Here is a 20991-nt window from a genome sequence, read left to right as displayed (position 1 = left end):
TGTTCCTTAGTCACGCGACCCAAGAGTCGCTCCGGGATTGGCTATACTATGCTCAGGAAGGAAAGGAGGTGTGTGTCTTGCTTTGTGTCGGGTTCTCGGCCCGCCTCTTTTTACGTCATGTTGGGGCGACGGCACGGGGGACCTGTTAGCGTCATCCAGCAGCGCCAGGCGGCCAGGCTAAAGGTGATGGTGGCGTCCTGAGCACGCCCGAATCTGGCCAAACTCATGGCCCTGCGGGTAGTGACCCGCGCTCTTGGCTCACTGAGCCTGACCCCCCGGATTGCCGCCGTCCCCGGCCCAAGCCTGCTCCCGGCCGCCCAGGTAATCCATCTTACCCGGGAATGTAGTTGTTTCCACTCCGGCTGCCGGAGAGGGGCCTCCAGGAGAATCGAGGTGGGAGATGAGAGTCTGATTAGGAGTCACATCGGCCCGTGACCTTTAATAAGTCACGCTCAGCCTCAGCTTTCTCCTTCCTAAGTGTTGCTATCTCACAGGGTCACTGGAGTCCTCAAACGAGATATTGGAGGTGAAGTGATTTGTAGACAAAAGCACAAGTTTCAGTAACTTACATTTATTGTCTTCTTATAAGCCAAGCATAATAAACGTTTTAAATAAGTGAATCCCTTTTAACCATTTACAGTTATTATCAGTCCCAGTTTATATATGAGAATACATCAGTAGTTCAAGGTCATACACCAACCATTGGAGCTAGGCAGTCTGGTTTCAGAGCCGGGACTCTTAACCATTATTATAACCATTAAGGATGAGTTACTGCTGAGATTATGGAATTAAGGTCAAGATAACCGAGAATTGGAGACTAACATGAAGATATCACAAAGTTCCCAAGGGTGTCGACTTAAAAAAATGCATGTCATGAGAGTTGTTTTATTTGGGGAAATGTGAGGACTGCAGCCCAGGAGATGACACCCCAGATAGCTCTGAGAAACTGCTCCAGAGAGGCAGAAGGGAAGGACAGTATGTATGTGATTTTGGTAAAGGGGGAGTGGGCTGCAATCAAGCACAGGTTTTTTTTTTTTAAATGTTTCTGCTGGTTTTGTGAAGCTTCTGCTAGTCACGAGAAACAGTTGTCAGCATGAAGAATTTTAGTGTTTTTCTCGATAAGAAGAGATAAAAGAATTGGGCTCATAAAAATCAGCTTCCAAGAATATCTAATTATCTGAAGATCTGTCATGCCAGGTTTTTGGGAACACAGGTGCCTCATTTCTGCTCTCCATCCTGAGCTCCGTCAGGGGGTGTTGGAGGTCAGCAACTGCCGCAGCACATGATTTAATCCTTGTAGAGGTAGATGGCAAGCACCCATGGCAAGTGCCAATTTGTTGACCTGGGTAACTAGTGATTACAGGAAAGTTAGTCTTACCCTCTCTGGACCTTTCAGACTGATGGTAGAGTTTGGCATATGTGTACTTCAAATTCAAAACCAAACCAACCTACTGTGTAAATGCTGAGAAAACAGTAGGGAACAAGACATAAATGATCTCTCCCCTACATTCATATTTGGAAAATTCTCAGAAACATGCAGCAAAATGGGCAGAAGGCATTGGTGCTGATGGTGGTACATAGATATATAGGAATTAACCAGCACTGGAGAAGGTAGTTGTTTAAGGAAGGAAAAGTTTCTTAGAGGAGAGTTTTGAGGCAAATTTGGAAGAAGATGCACCAAGGGGAGAACATTCCACTGAAGAAATACTTCAGAGGTGAGAGGATCAGATGAGGAGAGGTGATCAACACACATGCACCTAGATAAGCATTCTGAACTGGTATTTGTGAAGGGTAGAGTTTTGGGGTAGCTGGTCTGGGACGCTTCCAGGAGGAAGGAAGCCACAAGCTAAACTTTGTGCCCTCTCCCTTGGCTCTCTGAGGCTTCTCCTTCAATTAGCTTTCAAGTGAAAAAGATTTCTGTTTATTTCTAGGTGACAAACAATGTCCTCCTTCAGCTGCCCTCTGCGTCGATGTTGCTTCCCAGCCGCCCACTCCTTACCTCTGTGGCCCTTAGTGCTAAGTTTGTGTCCTGGAAGAGTCGTACGAAGTATACCACTATGCCAGTAAAGATGAGGAAGTCTGGGGGCCGAAACCACACAGGTAAGAACAAGGGCAAGAAGATTTCAGCAGTAAAGAGCAAAAACATGGTAGGACCCTTGGCCTGTATTTTGATACAGGCAGAGGAATGTAGTTAAAAAGCATTTATTGGACTCCTCCTGCATGTAGTATGTGTGTAAGAGTGAGAGAATAGAATAGAAAACAACATAAAGAGCCGGTGCTCCTAAAGGTAGGTAATGGAAGAAAACTGGACATACTCAGGAAGTTCCATGACATTTTCCTGCACACCCTTCAAAAAGTATTTTTGGCTGTACTGGATCTTTGTTGCTGCTCAGGATTTTTCTCTGCTTGTGGCAAGCTGGGGCCACTTGGCTTTTCTTGTGGAGCACGGGCTCTAGGGCGCTCCAGCTTCAGTAGTTGAAGCATGTGGGCTCAGTAGTGGCAGTTCCCAGGCACTAGAGCACAGGCTCAATAGTTGTGGCACACAGGCTTAGTTGCCCCATAGCATGTGGCATCTTCCCAGACCAGAGATCAAACTCCTGTCTCCTGCATTGGCAGGCAGCTTCTTTACCACTGAGCCAGCAGGGAAGCACCCCCTGTAATTGTGTTTTTACCAGGTTCCACGTGGGTGTTCACTCCCACTTACCCCATTGTGCTATGCAAATTTTAATCATTTTCTGCTTGTGTTGTAATGTTGGGAAAGCACTGCCCTCTGCCTAGGATGTGTCTGTTCCCAGTGTTGGGAACTGACTCATCTGACCTGGTCATGATCCTGTGCTATCCTGACCACAGGCCGTATCCAGGTGCATGGTATTGGCGGGGGCCACAAGCAGCGTTATCGAATGATTGACTTTCTGCGGTTCCGGCCCGAGCAGGAATCCAAGCCAGGACCCTTTGAGGAGAAGGTCATAGTTGTCCGCTATGATCCCTGTAGGCAAGTTTGGGATGTGAAGTGGTGGTGTGGCTGGCTGACTGCTCTGTGGCTTTTCAGGAGATGTGAGGCTGCCTAGGTGGTTTGCTTACCTGTCCCTCACTCTGCACAGGTCAGCAGACATAGCTCTGGTTGCTGGGGGCAACCGGAAACGCTGGATCATTGCCACAGAAAACATGAAGGCTGGAGACACAATCCTGAACTCTGACCACATAGGCCGAATGGCAGGTGAGTGATGGCCACCAGATGTGTGTGGGCTGAGAGGCTCAAGGGTGCTGGTGCTGACGAAATTCTGTCTTTTAGTTGCTGCTCGGGAAGGGGACGCCCATCCTCTTGGGGCCTTGCCAGTGGGGACCCTCATCAACAATGTGGAGAGTGAGCCAGGCCGCGGGGCCCAGTATATCCGAGCTGCCGGTATGAAGAAAGGAACTTGTTGGGATCTTACAGTTTGAAAGGCCAGGGGGTACTTGAGGTTGCAGCTCTCTGAACCCATGGGCCCACATCTCGTCCACTGGCAGAGAAAAAGAGGGAAAACAAGGCTGAAGAGGTGGTTGTGTTTTTGACCTAAAACCACATATGCCTCCTGCTTCACTGTTTCTACTCCTCAAAGGGAAAGCAAGGGCAGTGTGTGGGGTGGTGGCTCCCACCTCCTGCTTTGTGGAGGGTCGCAGCTGTTTCTTCCCTTCCCCAGGGACCTGTGGCGTGCTGCTACGGAAGGTGAACGGGACAGCCATTATCCAGCTGCCCTCTAAGAGGCAGATGCAGGTGCGTGGTGGGGGTGGGAGGGGTCAGTACAGGAGGAATTTTTTGGAATGTACCTTACCTGTCCAGGATAGCTCCCAGGTGTTTTATGTTGGGAAGTGCCTGGAGCTAGATCTGTCCTTTTTGCCATGTGACCAGGTGTGCCTTGTCGGGCTGGCAGTAGGGAGCAGTGCCTTTCATTCTCAACTACTGTAGGACCTGCATTCGGGTTCAGTTATGTTGTACTTTTCCCGTATTTTCTCCCTTTCTCTCCTTGAGTTTGAGAAGTTCCCCAGAGTCCCTACCCTCAACGTGTCAGGTTCTTTCCCCGCATGGTGCATTCCCCTCCATCTGCTCTCTGCATCAGGTGCTGGAGACGTGCACAGCCACAGTGGGCCGAGTCTCCAACGTTGACCACAACAAACGGGTCATCGGCAAGGCTGGGCGGAACCGCTGGCTGGGAAAGAGGCCGAACAGTGGGCGATGGCACCGCAAGGGGGGCTGGGCAGGCCGAAAGATCCGGCCGCTGCCCCCCATGAAGAGTTACGTGAAGCTGCCCTCAGCTGCTGCCCAAAACTGATATTCCTGGACTCTAATAAAATGGCCCCTATTTTTTTTTTTAACGTTTCTGGTTTTTCTGGGGAGGATGGTACATTACTGGACAGGTGTTGGAGGGGACGGAAGTGAACAACCGTTGGGGGAGGAGAAAGGAAAATATAGGGCGAGGACTGGGGCCGGCCCCCCTTCTCACTTCCAGCCGCCCCCTGGCCTCAATCCCACTATATGTCACGGAGAGGGAGTAAATGACCTCCAAAGTCGTTTCCAGTTCTGACTTTGGTTAGAGGGGCAGGTACTTCCGGTGGCAGAAGGAGGGGGACCAAAAGGAAGAGGAAAGGGCGGCGCCGGAGAGGAGGCGCCGTGCGTCGCCGAGGTGGCACCGGCGGCTCCGCCCCGGCGCTCCCCAGGGGCCCCCAGTGTTCCGCCCTGCTCGGCGGAAATGAGCGGTGGCTCGGGGCAGGCGGGCGGCCGGGCTCCCAGAGGCGGGCGGGTGGGGGACGGGCCCCGCCCTTTCGGGCCCGGGAGGCCGCGGACCTGCGCGCGGGTGGGGCGCTGACGGCCGCCAGGGCCCCCGGGGGCTCGGGCCCGCGCGCCACGCCCCCTGCGGCCTCCAGGCCTGCGGAGACACGCCCCCTCCCGCCTCTCCGCCTCGACCCCTTCGGGGGGCCCAGGCGGAGCCCAAATCTCCGCCAGCGCCGCCGCCATCGTCTGTGCCGCGTTCCTAGCTCGGCGAAGGACAGGCCTCGCGTTGGGACCCCCATCGACTTCTGAGGTGGCCCGAGCCCCGCCGCGGCGCCCCCCCCCCGCTCCGAGCCAGGGTTTCCTTCCGCCCACTCACCCCCAGCCCCCCACCCCCGGGCTTCGAGTCCCCCATCCCGCTGCGCCTCGGAATCCTGGTTTCTTTGGCCTAGCCCCCTACCCCCGGACCTTGCCGCGCGCCCCTGGTTTCTTCGGCCTTCCATCCTGGTCCCCCGAAACCGCGCGCCCCTCACCCATCAGTTCTCCTGTGCACACTGTTCGGGTCCTCACGTCGCCCCCACCGACCTTGATGCTCCAGTGCCTCTAGCCTTGGGTGCCTTCAGCCCACCAGCCCCTCCTCCCAGCCCGTCGGGCCCTGCGCCCTCGCTCCATCACCAGATCTCGGGATCTCTTGTTCCTGCAGACTCTCCCGTGCTTCAGCCATTAGAGCTACTACCACCCCTTTGCATACACACTCTGTTCTCGATCCTCAACACCCCAAAACACACATCCCTCTGGGCATCACATACCCCCTTCCCAGGTCCGCTGCCGCCTGTCCAGGGCCCTGGGATTCACTTTAATTCCAAGGCTTCCCTGCCCCCACTGTCCCCTCCCCACTGCTCCAAAGGAGCTCCCTCCATGCTGCACTCCGGGCCTTGGACTCTCCTTTTAGCCCGCCAATTTTGAGTTCTTTCAGAACAAACTCCCGGGTATTCTCTGTTTAGGCCTGGCCCCACCCAGCCTAGAGCAGGCAACTCCTGGACCCTGCTTCACCCCACCCAGCCTGACAGCTGTTGCCATATTTGCTGTCCCAACTCCTGGATGTCCTTGATTTTCTGACTTCTCACTCTAGCTTGCCTGTTCTCTTTCCCTTGTGTTGCCAGGTGCCAAGATGGTGGGGGAACTCCGTTACAGGGAATTCAGGGTGCCCCTGGGGCCCGGCTTGCACGCTTATCCAGACGAGCTGATCCGCCAGCGAGTGGGCCATGATGGGCATCCTGAGTACCAGATCCGCTGGCTCATCCTCCGGCGTGGGGATGACGGGGAAGGGGGCTCCAACCACGTGGACTGCAAGGCTGAGCACATCCTGCTATGGATGTCCAATGACGAAATCTATGCCAACTGCCACAAGATGCTGGGCGAGGACGGCCAGGTCATCGGGCCCTCCCAGGAGACAGCAGGAGAGGCTGGAGCGCTGGACAAATCCGTGCTGGGGGAGATGGAAACCGACGTGAAGTCTCTGATTCAGAGGGCGCTTCGGCAGCTGGAGGAATGTGTGGGCACCATTCCTCCCGCTCCTCTGCTCCACACTGTCCACGTGCTCAGCGCCTACGCCAGCATTGAGCCCCTCACCGGGGTCTTCAAAGACCCAAGGGTCCTGGACTTGCTCATGCACATGCTTAGCAGTCCCGATTATCAGATTCGCTGGAGCGCGGGCCGGATGATTCAAGCCCTGGCCTCCCATGATGCTGGTGAGGGGCAGCGTGGGGAGGAAAGGGGAGCTGGAGAGGGGCTGGGTCAGCTTAACATCTCACAGGGCCCTATGATAGGCGCCTCTGATCTCAGCAGTATGTAAATGATTCTGTGACCTTTCTCTTCGCATTGCAGGGAGGGAGGTGGGAAGGTGAGTGTGGACATCTCTGCAGAAAGGGAAGACTGAATCTTCAAGAACCTCCTATTAACTGTTTTCCTAGGCGGAGGAAGAGTTTAGACTTAAATTTTTGCAGATGAGGCAGTAATAAGGTAGAATAATATAGTAAGCTTTGGCTTTTGGAGCAAAGCAGCAAATCGTGTCATTCTGCTGTGTGACAGCAAAAGGTGTGAACTAAGAGTAAAGGGTCCACAAGAGGGGTCTGGGAAGGATGAGGTTAGGAGCTGTTACTGATTGGAACGTGGGTTCCAGGGACCCGGACCCAGATCCTTTTCTCACTAAGCCAGCAAGAGGCCATTGAGAAACACCTGGATTTTGACAGCCGCTGTGCTCTGCTGGCACTGTTTGCACAGGCCACGCTCTCTGAACACCCGATGTCTTTTGAGGGCATTCAGCTGCCACAGGTATTCTGTGGGGAGTATTGGGAGGGAGCTGTGGACAAAACCTGGGGACCAGGCCTTTGCACCTGCCCTCAGAGGACAGTGTGGAGAGAAAGCTGGAACAAGGTAAGTGTAGACCAGAGTTTGTGTCCTGCAGGTCCCAGGAAGGCTGCTCTTCTCCCTGGTGAAGCGCTATTTGCATGTCACCTTCCTCCTGGATCAGTTGAATGACACTGCTGCGGAACCAGGAGCCCCGAACTCCACTCCTGAGGAGCTGAGTGGGGAGAGGGGTCGCCTGGAGCTGGAGTTCAGCATGGCCATGGGCACGCTGATCTCAGAGCTGGTGCAGGCCATGCGCTGGGACCAGGTCTGGAGCAGACAGGGGCCCTCGGGACAGCCCTCCGGTTCCATCTTCCAGCCCCAGCTGGTGGATGAGGGCCCAGGGCTCCCACCTGCCCAGGCCTTGCCTTCCCGCAGGAGGTCAAGGAGGTTTCGACCTCGCTCTGAGTTTGCAAGTGGTAATACCTATGCCTTGTATGTGCGGGATGCGCTGCAGCCGGGCATGCGAGTGCGGATGCTGGATGACTACGAGGAGATCAGCGCGGGCGACGAGGGCGAGTTCCGGCAGAGCAACAATGGCGTGCCCCCTGTGCAGGTGAGGAGGGCCACCGCTGGGGGTCTGTCTGCGTGGGGCATCACTGGGGCTTCACGCTTCATGCTGGGGGCTCCAGCATGCTACTCACAGTGAAAACCCTCAGTAAGCTTGGGAGGGTAAAAGGGAGTCAGCGATTGAGAGAGGAGCCATTTGGAGGGCTGAGAAAATTTGTCTGTAGAAGACTCTGAGGTCAGGGAGACTCCCACGAAGAACCTGGTAACAATGAGACCGTTCCAAAGGTCAAGTTCAGCAAGACTGTGGTTAAGGCCAGGAGGAAGTATAGGGGCATAAGCTGCCAAGAATAGGGACTTCCCTGGTGGTCCAGTGATGAAGACCATGTTCCCAATGCAGGGGGCCCCAATTTGATTCCTGGTCTAGGAATTAGATCCCACTCTCTGCAACTAAGCTCCCACATGCTGCAATGAAGATCGAAGATCTTACATGCCAGAACTAAGACCCAGGGCAGCCAAATAAATAAATACTAAAAAAAAAAAAAAAAGCCACCAAGGATAGGAGAGAAGAAAGATGTTCCCGTTTAGAGAAGACATCCTTTACGTGCTCACGTGGCTTCTCCATATACCGTGTGTTCTGCTCTTTGGAGGTTTTTCCAAACCTGGCCAGGTGGTCACCCTGAGGGCTGTGGGTCCACATTCATCATCAGGTCATAGCCAGTCACTAGGTAACCTCTTGGCCCCTTCCCTATTTTTCCCGTTTCCCCCAGGTGCTGTGGGAGTCAACAGGCCGCACCTATTGGGTGCACTGGCACATGCTGGAGATTCTGGGCTTTGAGGAAGACATCGAGAACATGGTTGAGGCTGCTGATGAGTACCAGGGGGCAGCGGTCAGTGCAGCCGTGGGCACAGGTGAGCCCAGAGAGGAAGCCGGGGTCAGCTTGGAGCAGTGGTCAGGTGGGGGCGGGCAGCGACATCTCTGCGCCCTGTGGCCCATTTCCACAGCCCTGCCATCCTGGCGCTGGAAGCCCATGACCGAGCTCTATGCTGTGCCCTACGTGTGGCCTGAGGACGAGGACACTGAGGAGAGTGAACACCTGACTCAGGCCGAGTGGTGGGAGCTCCTCTTCTTCATCAAGAAGCTGGACGGCCCTGACCATCAGGAGGTTCTCCAGATCCTTCAGGAGAACCTGGACGGGGAGGTAGAGCCGGACTGTGTTAGGGGGGTGTGGAAGGCTGGGGATGGGAAGCAGAGGCTGACAGCGTAAGGGGCTTCAGGGGAGGAGTCTAGGATGTTTGGGGTTGGCAAACTGTTTGGGAGGAGCCTGCCATGAGAGGTTCGGGGTGGAGAAGGCGCATGCAGAGAACCCGTCTCCTGGCAAGCGCCTGTGCGGGCGGGTAGAGCCACCTGCAGCGAGAGCGTTTCCCCTGATGGCAGGTTCTGGATGACGAGATCCTGGCTGAACTGGCCGTGCCCACGGAGTTGGCCCAAGACCTGCTGCTGGCTCTGCCACAGCGACTCGACGACAGCGCCCTCAGGGACCTGCTCAACTGCCGCGTCTACAGGAAGTATGGGCCCGAGGCCCTGGCAGGGCAGCTGGCCCACCCGTCCCTGCTGGAAGCCTGGGCCCAGCCTCAGGAATCAGCTGACGCGGCCAGAGTGGAAGGTGGGGTGCCGCATGGACAGCAGCTCTGCATAGTGGCCCAAGGGCGTTAGCCCAGGAGAGACGTCTGTGCTGGGTTTTGTGCAATCCTGTCTTGAGACCGATGGCACTTTAGGAAGAGTCTGAAATGTTGAGATTAGCAGTGAATGGAGAAGCAGACGTTGTGCTCTCTCCAAAGAATGAAGGAGGATGTAAGGTTAGAACGTTGCGGGAGTTCCCTGGCGGTCCAGTGATTAAGACTTGACACTTTCACTGCAGTGGCCTGGGTTTGATCCCTGGTCGGGGAACTAAGATCCTGCAAGGTGAGAGGCACAGCCAAACAGCACAAACATCGCAAGAGATTTTGAAGCCCTGGAAGTCCTCACGTTGAATTTTTTCTGCTGGAGGGAAAAACAGATTATTGCATGCTTCTGGAAAATGCTCTTCTGTTTGCAGATAGGAAGCTCTGCTGCTTTATTTTGGAAGGGGGCCCTCACCTCGCAACTTTTGAGATTTTAGTTCCCTGTCCAGAGACCAAACCCAGCCCTCTACAATGGAAGCACAGAGCTAGACTGCTGGGGAAGTCTCTCCCTTGCTATTTTAAGAAAACAAAATGAAAAGTTTGTCATGAAGCTGTCATTAAGAGCTCTGAGATCCCCAGAACCTAACTTTTAGGGGGAACAAAAAAATCAAAAACATTTTTAGGAGAAGAGTAACAGGAGAGTTACGAATGTGTCTCTCCTTTTCCGACCTTTCCCGTCACTAACAGTGGCCAACTCTTGTGACTTCCCCTCTCCTGTAGCAAAAGAAGCCCCAACTCAGGGCTCCAACACGCCACTGCAGCGTCTGGCAGAGGGTTTCGGTCCGGCTGGGAAAATCTTCCTGGATCTGGAGGAAGCGTTCCGCTCAGAGGGGCCCCAGCAGGGAGAGGCCAAGCCCCTCCTCCTGCAGCTGCAGCGGCAGCCCCAGCCCTTCCTCGTGCTCATGCGGAGCCTCGACACTCCTGCCACCAACAAGCCCCTGCACCTGGCCGTTCTGAGGTGAGGGGGTGCGGTGGGGCGGGGCGGGGCGGGGCAGAAGGGTCTCTGAGCCTGACTGCGAATCTCTCTCCTCCCGCCCCGCCCCCACGCTCCCCAGAATCCTGATGCAGCTGGTGGATTTCCCTGAGGCACTGCTGCTCCCCTGGCATGAAGCCATGGACGCCTGCATGGCCTGCCTGCGGTCCCCAAACACTGACCGAGAGGTACCCCTACCCTGCCCTGGGGAGATACTGAGTGGGGAGGAGGCCAGGTAGCTTCTGGCAAGGCAGACATCCTACCCCACCCTGGGTGGGGGGGCACCATGGAGCCTTTGTGCTCTTGGTTTGGGTTTTGTGTTTGAAACTGAATTATATATATATTTTAAAAAGGTCATACTGTTCAGAGTTCACAAATGAGAGCAGTGTAACAAGGTATAAACTGAAAATTCTCACTCCCACCTGAGTCCCGTTTTCCCAGTGCCCCCCAACATGCCCCTTTTTGGTAACCACTTGTATTCATTTATGTATCTTTCCTGTGTTTCCTTAGATAAACAAGCCCAGAAGTGATCTTATTTGCCATCTCTTTTTGTTACATAAAAGGTTATATTTATGTTACATTAAGAGCCTCAGTGGAGACTTGCTCAGGTAGTGCTTCCCCTACAAGAGGCACTGGTTCAATCTCTGGTTAGGGAACTAAGATCCCCTATGCTGGGGCATAGCCAAAAAAAAAAAAAAATGAATGCCCCCCAAAATCCAACAACAAAGAAGAGCCTCAGTGGCTCCTGTCTGGCTGAGCCTGTGGAGGAAAGGGGAGTGAAGGAGGCGGGGTGGGGGTGGGGGCCATCACAGCCGCCTGCCCTGGAGCGCTCCTGGGCACTGAAGGCTTGGGAAGGGGTCAGAGAACTGGAGTCCTGGAGGCAGTGCATGTTTGCAGCACACACCTTTGGCTGCTCCCCAGGTTTTAGCGCTGTGGTGGGCTTACACACATCTGCTCCCTCTTGGCCCCCTCCTTGCCCTCAGGTGTCTCTGCTTGAGGCCTGAGCATCTCAAAACCCAGCCCCACAGCTGGTTCTGGGACAGCTGGGCCTGAGAAGAAACAACCAGAGATGCCCCCGACACCTGTTGGCAGCGTAGTCAGTGGCCCACAACCCCAGGTCCAGGGCACCTCTTGGCTTTCCCATTGCAGTTTGTTTGGTTCTCCAACTTCACCAAGCCCTCACGCCTCCCCATCCCTGTCTCTCTCTCTTTTAATGCTGAGTTTTCAAGCTGCTTATTTTCTTTTTATTAATTTGCGTATTACTTAAGACCACTCTGGGTCTCTGTGGCTGCGCGTGGGCTCTCTCTAGTTGTGGCACGTGAGAGCTGCTCTTTGTTGTGGTGCGTGGGCTTCTCATTGCGATGACTTCTCTCGTTGTGCAACACAAACTCTAGGTGTGTGGACTTCGGTAGTTGCAGCTCACGGGTTCTAGAGCTCGGCCTCAGTAGTTGTGGCGCCTGGGCTTAGCTGTCCCGAGGCATGGGGGATCTTCCTGGACCAGGGGTTGAACCTGTGTCCCCTGCATTGGCAGGCGGATTCTGTGGGAAGCCCCATCCCTGTCTCTTCACTTCCTCACTCTGTGTTCACCGCAGTAGCCCGGCACACAGTAGGTGTGTAGTCAGCACTGCTGAAGATGCCTTGTGGTCCATCCCCTTTATTCACCGCCCCCACGCTCATCCCAGGTGCTCCAGGAGCTGATCCTCTTCCTGCACCGCCTGGCCTCCGTGAGCAGGGACTATGCTGTGGTGCTCAATCAGCTGGGAGCCCGGGATGCCATCTCCAAGGCCCTGGAGAAGCACCTGGGAAAGCTGGAGCTGGCTCAGGAGCTGCGGGACATGGTGTTCAAGTGCGAGAAGCATGCCCACCTCTACCGGAAGCTCACCACCAACATCCTGGGAGGCTGTATCCAGGTCAGGGGGAAGGTCAGGGGACACTAGTGGTTCACAGCTGGGTGAGAGTATGAAACCCTAGCGGTGGCAGGGGAAGGGGTGTGTGTTTCTGAAGCTGGAAGGCAGGTGAGTCTAGTGAACCTGGGGGGGCGTTGGTTCTCGGCCCCTCTTGGCTCGCTGACCCTGCTCTGCCAGTGGCATGGAAGTGGTCCCACAGCTGCTGGGTTTTTCCTCCACCCGTGTCTCCGTGTCCCTGCCCCCTCCCCGCACCCTTTCTCTCCATGTCCCGGCTGCAGATGGTGCTGGGCCAGATCGAAGACCACAGACGAACCCACCGCCCCATCAACATCCCCTTCTTCGATGTGTTCCTCAGATACCTGTGCCAGGGTTCGTGCGTGTACCCTCACCACCCCGAGTCTCCACACCTCCAAGTGTTTTCCCCCCTGCATCTGCCAGGCTGTGACCACCACCCCTTCCCGCGTGCCTGCAGGCTCCAGCATGGAGGTGAAGGAGGACAAGTGCTGGGAGAAGGTGGAGGTGTCGTCCAACCCGCACCGGGCCAGCAAGCTGACGGACCGCAACCCCAAGACCTACTGGGAGTCCAACGGCAGCGCCGGCTCCCACCGCATCACCCTGCACATGCAGCAGGGCATCCTCATCAGGTAGCGCGCCCCAGGCCTGCGCCTGGCACACACCCTCGCCTTCTCGTGACTTCCCTGCTGTTGGTCTTGGGGAGGGCCCCCGTCCCCCTGAACGTGACCAAAAGGTCCCCCTGGCTGTGTCTGTGGGGACGTGACTGAATCTGGTGCTGACTGGTTCCTCTGCCCTCATCCCTCCCAGGCAGCTGGCTCTGCTGGTGGCTAGCGAGGACTTGAGCTACATGCCCGCCAGGGTGGTGGTGTTCGGGGGCGACAGCGCCACCTCCCTTAACACGGAACTCAACTCGGTAGGGCCCCTTGTGCCGTTTGGCCACCCCTCACGGGATCAACCCTCCTACCCAGATCCCTAAAAGCCCGTGTTCCTCCCTCTTGAACCCCATAGAAGATGAAGTCCGCCCCTGCACCCCTGTGATGGCATCAGGCCCCGAGCGGTGAGGGTGGTATTAGGATCCCTTCCGTCAGGACCCCATGCACCCTAGGGCTGGGGGAAGGAGGGACAGCAGGGAACAGGAACAGACTGGGTGCCTTCAGCACTCCCATCCACACAACGGGCAGTGACCATGCTCTCTGCTTGCCCCCACCCCACCAGGTGAATGTGATGCCCTCCGCCAGCCGAGTGGTCCTCCTGGAGAACCTGAGCCGCGTCTGGCCCGTCATCCAGATCCGCATAAAGCGCTGCCAGCAGGTGGGGCTAGGGGACATGGGGTGGGGGCCGTGGGCCCCACGCTCTGCACTGTGACTTGTAGTTCTTGGACCAGCACTCCAGCCCGTCCTGAGGAGTGTGTGGGGCCGGGGGAAACAGGCCTATGTGCGTTGCAGGGCGGCATTGACACGCGCATTCGGGGCTTGGAGGTCCTGGGCCCCAAGCCCACCTTCTGGCCGGTGTTCCGGGAGCAGCTGTGCCGCCACACGCGCCTCTTCTACATGGTCCGGGCACAGGCTTGGAGCCAGGACATCGCAGAGGACCGCAGAGGGCTCCTGCACCTGAGCTCCAGGTGTGCGAGCACAGGCGCGCCTGTGTGCCTGAGGGGTAGCCTGCAGTCTCAGGCTGGTGGACTTGGGCCTGTAGCCCCCAACACCTTCCTACCCGCTCCCCTTCCCAGACTCAACGGGGCCCTACGCCACGAGCAGAACTTTGCCAGTCGCTTCCTCCCTGACGAAGAGGCCGCCCAGGCACTGGGCAAGACCTGCTGGGAGGCCCTGGTCAGCCCCCTGGTGCAGAACATCACCTGCCCTGGTAACCGGCCCGGCCCATTCACCATCCTGACACTCAGCCCCACGCACCAGCCCCTTCTTGCTCTTCCCTGGGTGACGCCTTTGGCCCATTTGGCACCTGAAATTTATTCGGCCTCCCCAAGCCCCCCGCTTCTCACAGCCCAGGGGCGCCTCCTTTCCACGTGTCCCAGTGTCAGCTGACCCCACGCAGTCAGGAGGGCCCTTGCTCCCTCCCCTCCCATGCGGTCCACTGCTCTTCCTCTGCACGCCCATCCAGGCCAGCCTCCTCGGCAGGCTCTGCACACTCGCCCTGCCTTAGCTTGTTCTTCCCACCTCCAGATGAAGAAGGCGTCAGCCCACTGGGCTGGCTGTTGGACCAGTACCTGGAGTGTCGAGAGGCTGCCCACAACCCGCAGAGCCGCGCGGCAGCATTCTCCTCCCGGGTGCGCCGCCTCACCCACCTGCTGGTGCACGTGGAGCCCTGCGAAGCGCCCCCCTCGGTGGCGGCCACGCCTCGGCCCAGTGAGTGCTGGGAGCTGGCTTGGGGGTGGGGGCGTCTCCTTCCTCACTGTCCCCTCCCTGCATGCTCAGCCTGCTGCTCGCCTCCTGGTTTGTGTCACCCCCACCGGGGAGCATCATTTCGGTGGGCAGTGTGTCTGGAAAGATCCCCTGGGCTCACCACTGAATGGGGGACCCAGGAGCTGAGGGGCTTCCCCTGCCCTTCCTCTGCCCCTTCCCCTGTGTCCACAGAGGGCAGAAACAGAAGCCACGACTGGAGCTCCCTGGCCACCCGGGGGCTTCCCAGCAGCATCATGAGAAACCTGACGCGCTGCTGGCGGGCGGTGGTGGAGGAGCAGGTGGGCCGAGGCGGGCCGGACGGGGCGGGCCGGCGGAGCTGTGCCCCTGGTGTGTTGGGTTGCCATCACGCTGCCACCTCCCACTCTCCAGGTGCACAGCTTTCTGACCTCACGCTGGCGGGATGATGACTTTGTGCCCCGCTACTGCGAACACTTCAGTAATCTGCAGAAGGCGAGCTCCGAGCTGTTTGGGCCACGGGCAGCCTTTTTGCTGGCGCTGCAGAATGGCTGTGCTGGTGCCCTGCTGAAGCTGCCTTTCCTCAGAGCTGCCCACGTAAGCCTCCTGTGTCCCCTCCCCTGGGACCTCTCCCCTCAAACTCTCTCTTCCCCTCCTCAGAGTTGCCCACCCGCTATGTTCCCACTCAGCAAGAAGCATGTTTTGGTATAGACCATGTTATCAGAAATCTAAAAAGAAAAAAAAAAGGGAATTCCCTGGTTGCCCAATGGTTAGGACCCTGTACTTTCACTGCTGTGGGCCCAAATTCCATCCCTGGGCAAGGAACTAAGATCTCACACACACACAAAAAGATAAAAGGAAAAAAATGACCTGCTTTGTGCCATTCTAATGTCTCTCTGCATACCTTCTTCTACTTGCGTGCTTGATTTCACTTAGTTTTACCCACGAGTAGCTAAATGCTTTATCCTGTTTTCTTTTGACCCTTACATTAAAAGTCATTTTCATGTTGCTATTTGTCCTCAAATTTTTGCATAGAGTCCATCAAATGGATATACTATAATTTCCTCCACCATTCCTATTATTCCAAAAATATTTAACAAGTGCTTAACCCACTCCAGTATTACTGCCTGCTGAATCCCATGGACAGAGGAACCTAGTGGGCTACAGTCCATGGGGTCACGAAGACTTGGACATGACTGACCAACTAACACTTTTAATACTTAATATGTGTCAGGCACTGTGATAAGAGCTGAAGATAGATGGAGTCTCTTCCCTCCAAGTTCACAAATCGGAAAATTCACGTGACTCACTTTATCTCAGTGGCCTTGTGTGCTTGTCTCCTTGTGTTAAATTATTATTGTTGGATTTTAGACATGCTAAGGAGAAGGCAATGGCGCCCCACTCCGGTACTCTTGCCTGGAGAATCCCATGGACGGAGGAGCCTGGAGGGCTGCAGTCCATGGGGTCGCTGAGGGTCGGACACCACTGAGTGACTTCACTTTCACTTTTCGCTTTCATGCATTGGAGAAGGAAATGGCAACCCACTCCAGTGTTCTTGCCTGGAGAATCCCAGGGACGGGGGAGCCTGGTGGGCTGCCGTCTCTGGGGTCACAGAGTCGGACACGACTGAAGTGACTTAGCAGCAGCAGCAGACATGCTAAATGTGAAAATTGTGTTTATCATTGTTAGTATTTTTTTTTAACATTCTTTATTTTACTGAATTTATTTGGGGGTGTCACGTCTTAGTTGTGGCACGTGGGATAAACCCGGGCCCCCAGCATTGGTAGCATGGAGTCTTAACCATTGGACCATCAGGGAAGTCCCAGAATTGTTAATGTACACAGTTGTTAATGATTTTATGAATTTTATAAAATTGTTGACCAGTTGATAAAGCTGCTGGCCATTCATATTTCCTTCCTCAGACCCTCCTCCTCCCTGTGCTCCCACTCACCAGCTTCATTCTCTCCTTCAGTTTCTGACTACGATCATACCACCCTGAACACACCCGATCTCGCCTCCTTCACGGTTTTCCTGTGCTTTTCCCACTGCCCAGGTGAGTGAGCAGTTTGCCCGACACATCGACCAGCGGATCCAGGGCAGCCGGATTGGTGGGGCCCGGGGAATGGAGATGCTGGCCCAACTGCAGCGATGCCTGGAAACCGTCCTCATCTTCTCTGGCCTGGAGATAGCCACCACTTTTGAGCATTACTACCAGTGAGTGTGGACCGAGGGAGTGGGAGGTGGGGGGAGGCAGGATGATGGGCAAGGCAAGCCCTTGGGGTCTGGGGGGCTGGGGTCTGGGTAGGCTGGAGTCTCGGAGTGGGAGGCCCTGCCAGGCAGCCTCACCAAGGCTCGGCCTGGGCTGTGCACGCTGCAGGCACTACATGGCGGACCGTCTCCTGGGCGTGGGCTCGAGCTGGCTGGAGGGGGCCGTGCTGGAGCAGATCGGCCCCTGCTTCCCCACCCGCCTCCCCCAGCAGATGTTGCGGAGCCTGAGCACCTCGGAGGAGCTGCAGCGCCAGTTCCACGTATACCAGCTCCAGCGGCTGGATCAGGAGCTCCTGAAGCTGGAGGACACAGAGAAGAAGATACAGGTGGGAGCGGGGGAGGGAACTAAAGTAGCAAGAAGAGAGGAAGGCAGAGAGAGGCTTGGGACAGACCGAGGAGCCGGCTGGCTTAGGGGCACCCTGTGTTCCATCTTCAGGTGAGCCGTGACGCCAGCGCCAGTGGCAGGGGCCATGAGAGAGGGACCGGGGAGGAAGCTGAGCTGGAAGCTGGGGCCGTGGCGGCGGCAGCAGCAGCCGGCGTGGCGGGGGAGGAGGAGGAGGAGGAGGACGAGAGCGAGGACCTCTACTATGAAGGGGCGATGCCAGAAGTGTCTGTGCTCGTCCTGTCGCCACGCTGCTGGCCCACCGCCTCCATCTGCCACACACTCAACCCCAGAACCTGCCTGCCTGCCTACCTGAGGGGCACCTTGAACCGATACTCCAACTTCTACAACAAGCGTGAGCAGCTTGGGCTGAGGGAACTGGGGACCTGGGAAGAGGATGAGATGCTGGGAAATAACCTGGGGCTGGCAGCCTGTAGATTTGAGAAAAGACTGGAGCTTAGGTTTGGAGTAGGGGTGGGGTGAAAGGGCACCAGATCCCGGGACTCTTGCTGTTTCTATTTTTCAAATAATGACCTGGGACTTCCTTTATGGTGGGAAGGATGGAGGCAGGAGGCACCTGAGGTCCACAGAAGGTGGTGGGTGTCTGTTCCTGGTCAGTCATCGTAACCTCAGCTCCCCACTGGGGGCTGATCCTGGGCTGGGCAGTGAGAAATAGGTGGGTGATACTGAGACCTTGCTCTCAGAGAGCTCCTCCACCAGCTTCAAGACATTGTTTCCAACTTGATGAGAGCCCCAGTCCTTTCTCACTTTGTGGCTTTGTCTCCCTTAAAAAAATGGAGAACCCCTCGGAGGCACTGATCATGAGCTGCCTGGCACGGGGTGGGCTCCCAGATACCTGAGGCTGACCCAGGAGGCAGACTCAAGGAAGGCCAAGCTCTGGAAGCTCAGACCAAGAGCCAGTGTCCAGACACGCTGGACCCCAGGCTCTGCAGAGGTTAGTGAGGACAAAACTCCAGCGATAGCGCGTCCTCTCCAACTCCCCAACTCCTGCCGCCTCCCTGACACTCCTCAGGTCAGACCTACCCTGCCCTGGAGCGGGCCCCGCAAAGGCGACTGCAGTGGACGTGGCTGGGCCGGGCAGAGCTGCAGTTCGGGGACCAGACGCTGCATGTGTCCACCGTGCAGATGTGGCTGCTACTGCATTTCAACGAGCTGAAGGTGGCCCAGCTCCCCCACGCCTCCCTGCTCCCGCGACCTGTCCATCCTCTTTCTTCTCTCCACCCTCTCTCTTCCCTGCCCCCTCACCCTGGGAGGCCCTGATGCTTCCCTCTTCTTCCCAAGGCGGTCTCTGTGGAGAGTCTGCTGGCACTCTCGGGGCTCCCTCCAGATGTGCTGAATCAGGCAGTTGGGCCTCTGACTTCCTCAAGGGGCCCCCTGGACCTTGATGAGACAAAGGACACCCCAGCAGGTCTGTACTTAGGGCACTGGGGCCTGTGTCCTGAGCTGGGGCCAGTGTCCTCGGGGGACCCCTGCCAAGTGACCAGCGCTTATTTCAGGATTGCTCAAGATTCGAGACAGCAGTGAGGAACCCAGGCCTCGGAGGGGCAATGTGTGGCTCATCCCAGCTCAGACATACCTGAAAGCTGAGGACGAAGAGGGCCGGAACTTGGAGAAGAGACGGAACCTTCTCAACTGCCTCATTGTCCGAATCCTCAAAGCCCATGGGGACGAGGGGCTGCACATCGACCAGCTTGTCTGCCTGGTAGGTTGGGGTGGGTGGTGGGTGAGGGGGCTTTGTCAGTTGGAGGGCAGTCTCCAGGAGGAGGTGGGGGCCCTGCGGGGTGGGGGCAGTCTCCAGGAGGAGGTGGGGGCCCTGCGGGGTGGGGGCAGTCTCCAGGAGGAGGTGGATCCCCATGCAAAGTCTTGGCTCACTGTGGACCCTGTAGGTGGGTGAGAAGTGAGGTTGGGCCTCGCTGTCCTTGGACTGGGGGCTAGAGGTGGGGTAAGCTGGGCGTCCCTGACCTCTTTTCCCTTTGGCCCTCTACACCAGGTGCTGGAGGCTTGGCAGAAGGGCCCGTGTCCCCCCAGGGGCCTGGTCAGCAGCCTTGGCAGGGGGTCCACCTGCGGCAGTGCTGACGTTCTCTCCTGCATCCTGCACCTGCTGGGCAAGGGCACGGTGAGACGCCAGGACGACCGGCCCCACATGCTGTCTTATGCGGTTCCCATGACTGTCATGGAGCCTCACACTGAGTCCCTGAACCCAGGCTCCTTGGGCCCCAACCCACCCCTCACCTTCCACACCCTGCAGATCCGCTCCCGGGGCGTGCCCTATGCCTCCTGCACAAGCACCCAGAGCTTCTCTACCTTCCGGTAGCCCTGGAGACAGGGTCAGGGCTAGGTAGGGCCGGGGCTTTCCACAGAATAAAATGCAGGAGTTTGATTACTTGGCCTGTGTGGTAACTGCCAGGGGTCTGCCAAGGGTGGGGACTTTCCTGGCTGAAAGGAGACAGGAGCCCTCAGCTCTGAGGCTGAATCATGCCATGCCAGGGTCCTTTGCGTGAGGATGGCAGGCTGTGTGGGACTGAGCACCCTCCTCTCAGCTGGGGGAATTAAGTGTACTCCAGGGATGAGCCTTCTTGAAGGGTATGTGGTCAGAAGAGCTTTCACCTGGCAGGCTGGAGAGTCAAGCCCATCTCGCCACTAGCTGGATGGCTTGCAACTTCAGCAGATCATCAAGCAGGGATCTACTTTTCTCGTTTGTGGAATTGATTGGACACTGTGCCCTCTGGAGCTAAGGCTGACAGGGAAGGTGAGATAAAGGACCCTTGTGGCCACTGCAGGCCCCCAGGACCTTAACATGTTCTACCTGGAAGCTCTAGGATCTGGGTTAGAAGGAACTGCAGCTCCCATGGCTCCTCCTTGCCCCTGTGCACTCCCGCACACCAGTAGCCTTCCCTGCCCTCAGGACTTTCCGTCTCTGCAGGGCAAACATTCCCAGGCTTTGACTTTTGCTTCCCTGATCCTTAAAGCCCTTGAGCTGGTTTGCACACCAAGGACCACATAATGATCCCATTTATAGTCATGTCCCCCAGTTGGCCAGTTAGAGACAGAATGTGGTTTAGTGGTTGCCTGTAGTTGGGGGGATTGGGAAAAACTGAGGAGTAACTGCTACAAGGTATGGCATTTCTTTTGGGGGTGTTGAAAATGTTAAAAAACTGTGGTGATGGTCAATTCTGTGAATATATTTAAAATCACTGAACTCTTAACACTTTAAATGAGTAAAGTCTACGGTATGTGAATTGTATCTCAATAAAGCTGTTAATAAAAACCAAAACCAACCAAACTAACCCAAACTGAAGCTCAGTGCTTTCCTACATCTCCTCTGCCTCCTCCTTGAAGGGGGAAAGTAGCAGGTTGGAAGTTGGGGCCGATACAGCCTTGTGGTGGGCATGTATCAGTTTTCAACCGATTTTCACCTGAACCTGTTTCTCATGCTTGGAAACACCCTACCACAAACCTAGGAAGAAGGTAGAGCTCACCTCCCACCACGTTAAAGACCAGACACTTGCTTTCCCAGCATCCCCCTTGCAGGCAGGTGACTAGAGGCCTCAGCTGGGAACATCTCGGTCTGGAGCAGAGGGAAGGGGAGTGAACCTTTGGCAGTGGAGCTGACATCTTCACAGTGACTCTGGTTCTGCAGTAGGACCTGGAGTGCTTCTCAC

General features: G+C 56.3%; 2 protein-coding genes across 2 annotated transcripts; both read left to right on the top strand.

The window, feature by feature from the left end:
- Positions 1 to 107: 107 nt before the first annotated feature.
- Positions 108 to 4353, top strand: MRPL2 (mitochondrial ribosomal protein L2). Its single transcript, XM_027524574.1, has 7 exons — positions 108 to 321; positions 1932 to 2100; positions 2851 to 2992; positions 3102 to 3217; positions 3293 to 3403; positions 3681 to 3754; positions 4098 to 4353. Exons 1-7 carry the CDS (start codon positions 226 to 228, stop codon positions 4308 to 4310), a joined length of 921 nt encoding a protein of 306 aa, XP_027380375.1. The 5' UTR covers positions 108 to 225; the 3' UTR covers positions 4311 to 4353.
- Positions 4354 to 4702: 349 nt separating this feature from the next.
- Positions 4703 to 20616, top strand: CUL7 (cullin 7). The gene is made up of 26 exons (XM_027524562.1): positions 4703 to 5060; positions 5911 to 6498; positions 6930 to 7081; positions 7215 to 7712; positions 8434 to 8575; positions 8669 to 8865; positions 9102 to 9330; positions 10109 to 10346; positions 10444 to 10549; positions 12044 to 12271; positions 12547 to 12637; positions 12741 to 12912; positions 13091 to 13196; positions 13499 to 13594; positions 13729 to 13904; positions 14013 to 14146; positions 14464 to 14646; positions 14875 to 14981; positions 15073 to 15255; positions 16712 to 16872; positions 17036 to 17252; positions 17363 to 17663; positions 18342 to 18487; positions 18611 to 18737; positions 18826 to 19031; positions 19320 to 20616. The coding sequence occupies exons 2-26, from the start codon at positions 5919 to 5921 to the stop codon at positions 19641 to 19643; spliced, it is 5100 nt and encodes a 1699-aa protein (XP_027380363.1). The 5' UTR covers positions 4703 to 5060; positions 5911 to 5918; the 3' UTR covers positions 19644 to 20616.
- The last annotated feature ends 375 nt before the right edge of the window (positions 20617 to 20991 follow it).

Source organism: Bos indicus x Bos taurus, chromosome 23 (genome assembly GCF_003369695.1).
Source record: "Bos indicus x Bos taurus breed Angus x Brahman F1 hybrid chromosome 23, Bos_hybrid_MaternalHap_v2.0, whole genome shotgun sequence".
NCBI classification, from domain to species: Eukaryota; Metazoa; Chordata; class Mammalia; order Artiodactyla; family Bovidae; genus Bos; species Bos indicus x Bos taurus.
This window is presented reverse-complemented; position numbering and strand designations above follow the sequence as displayed.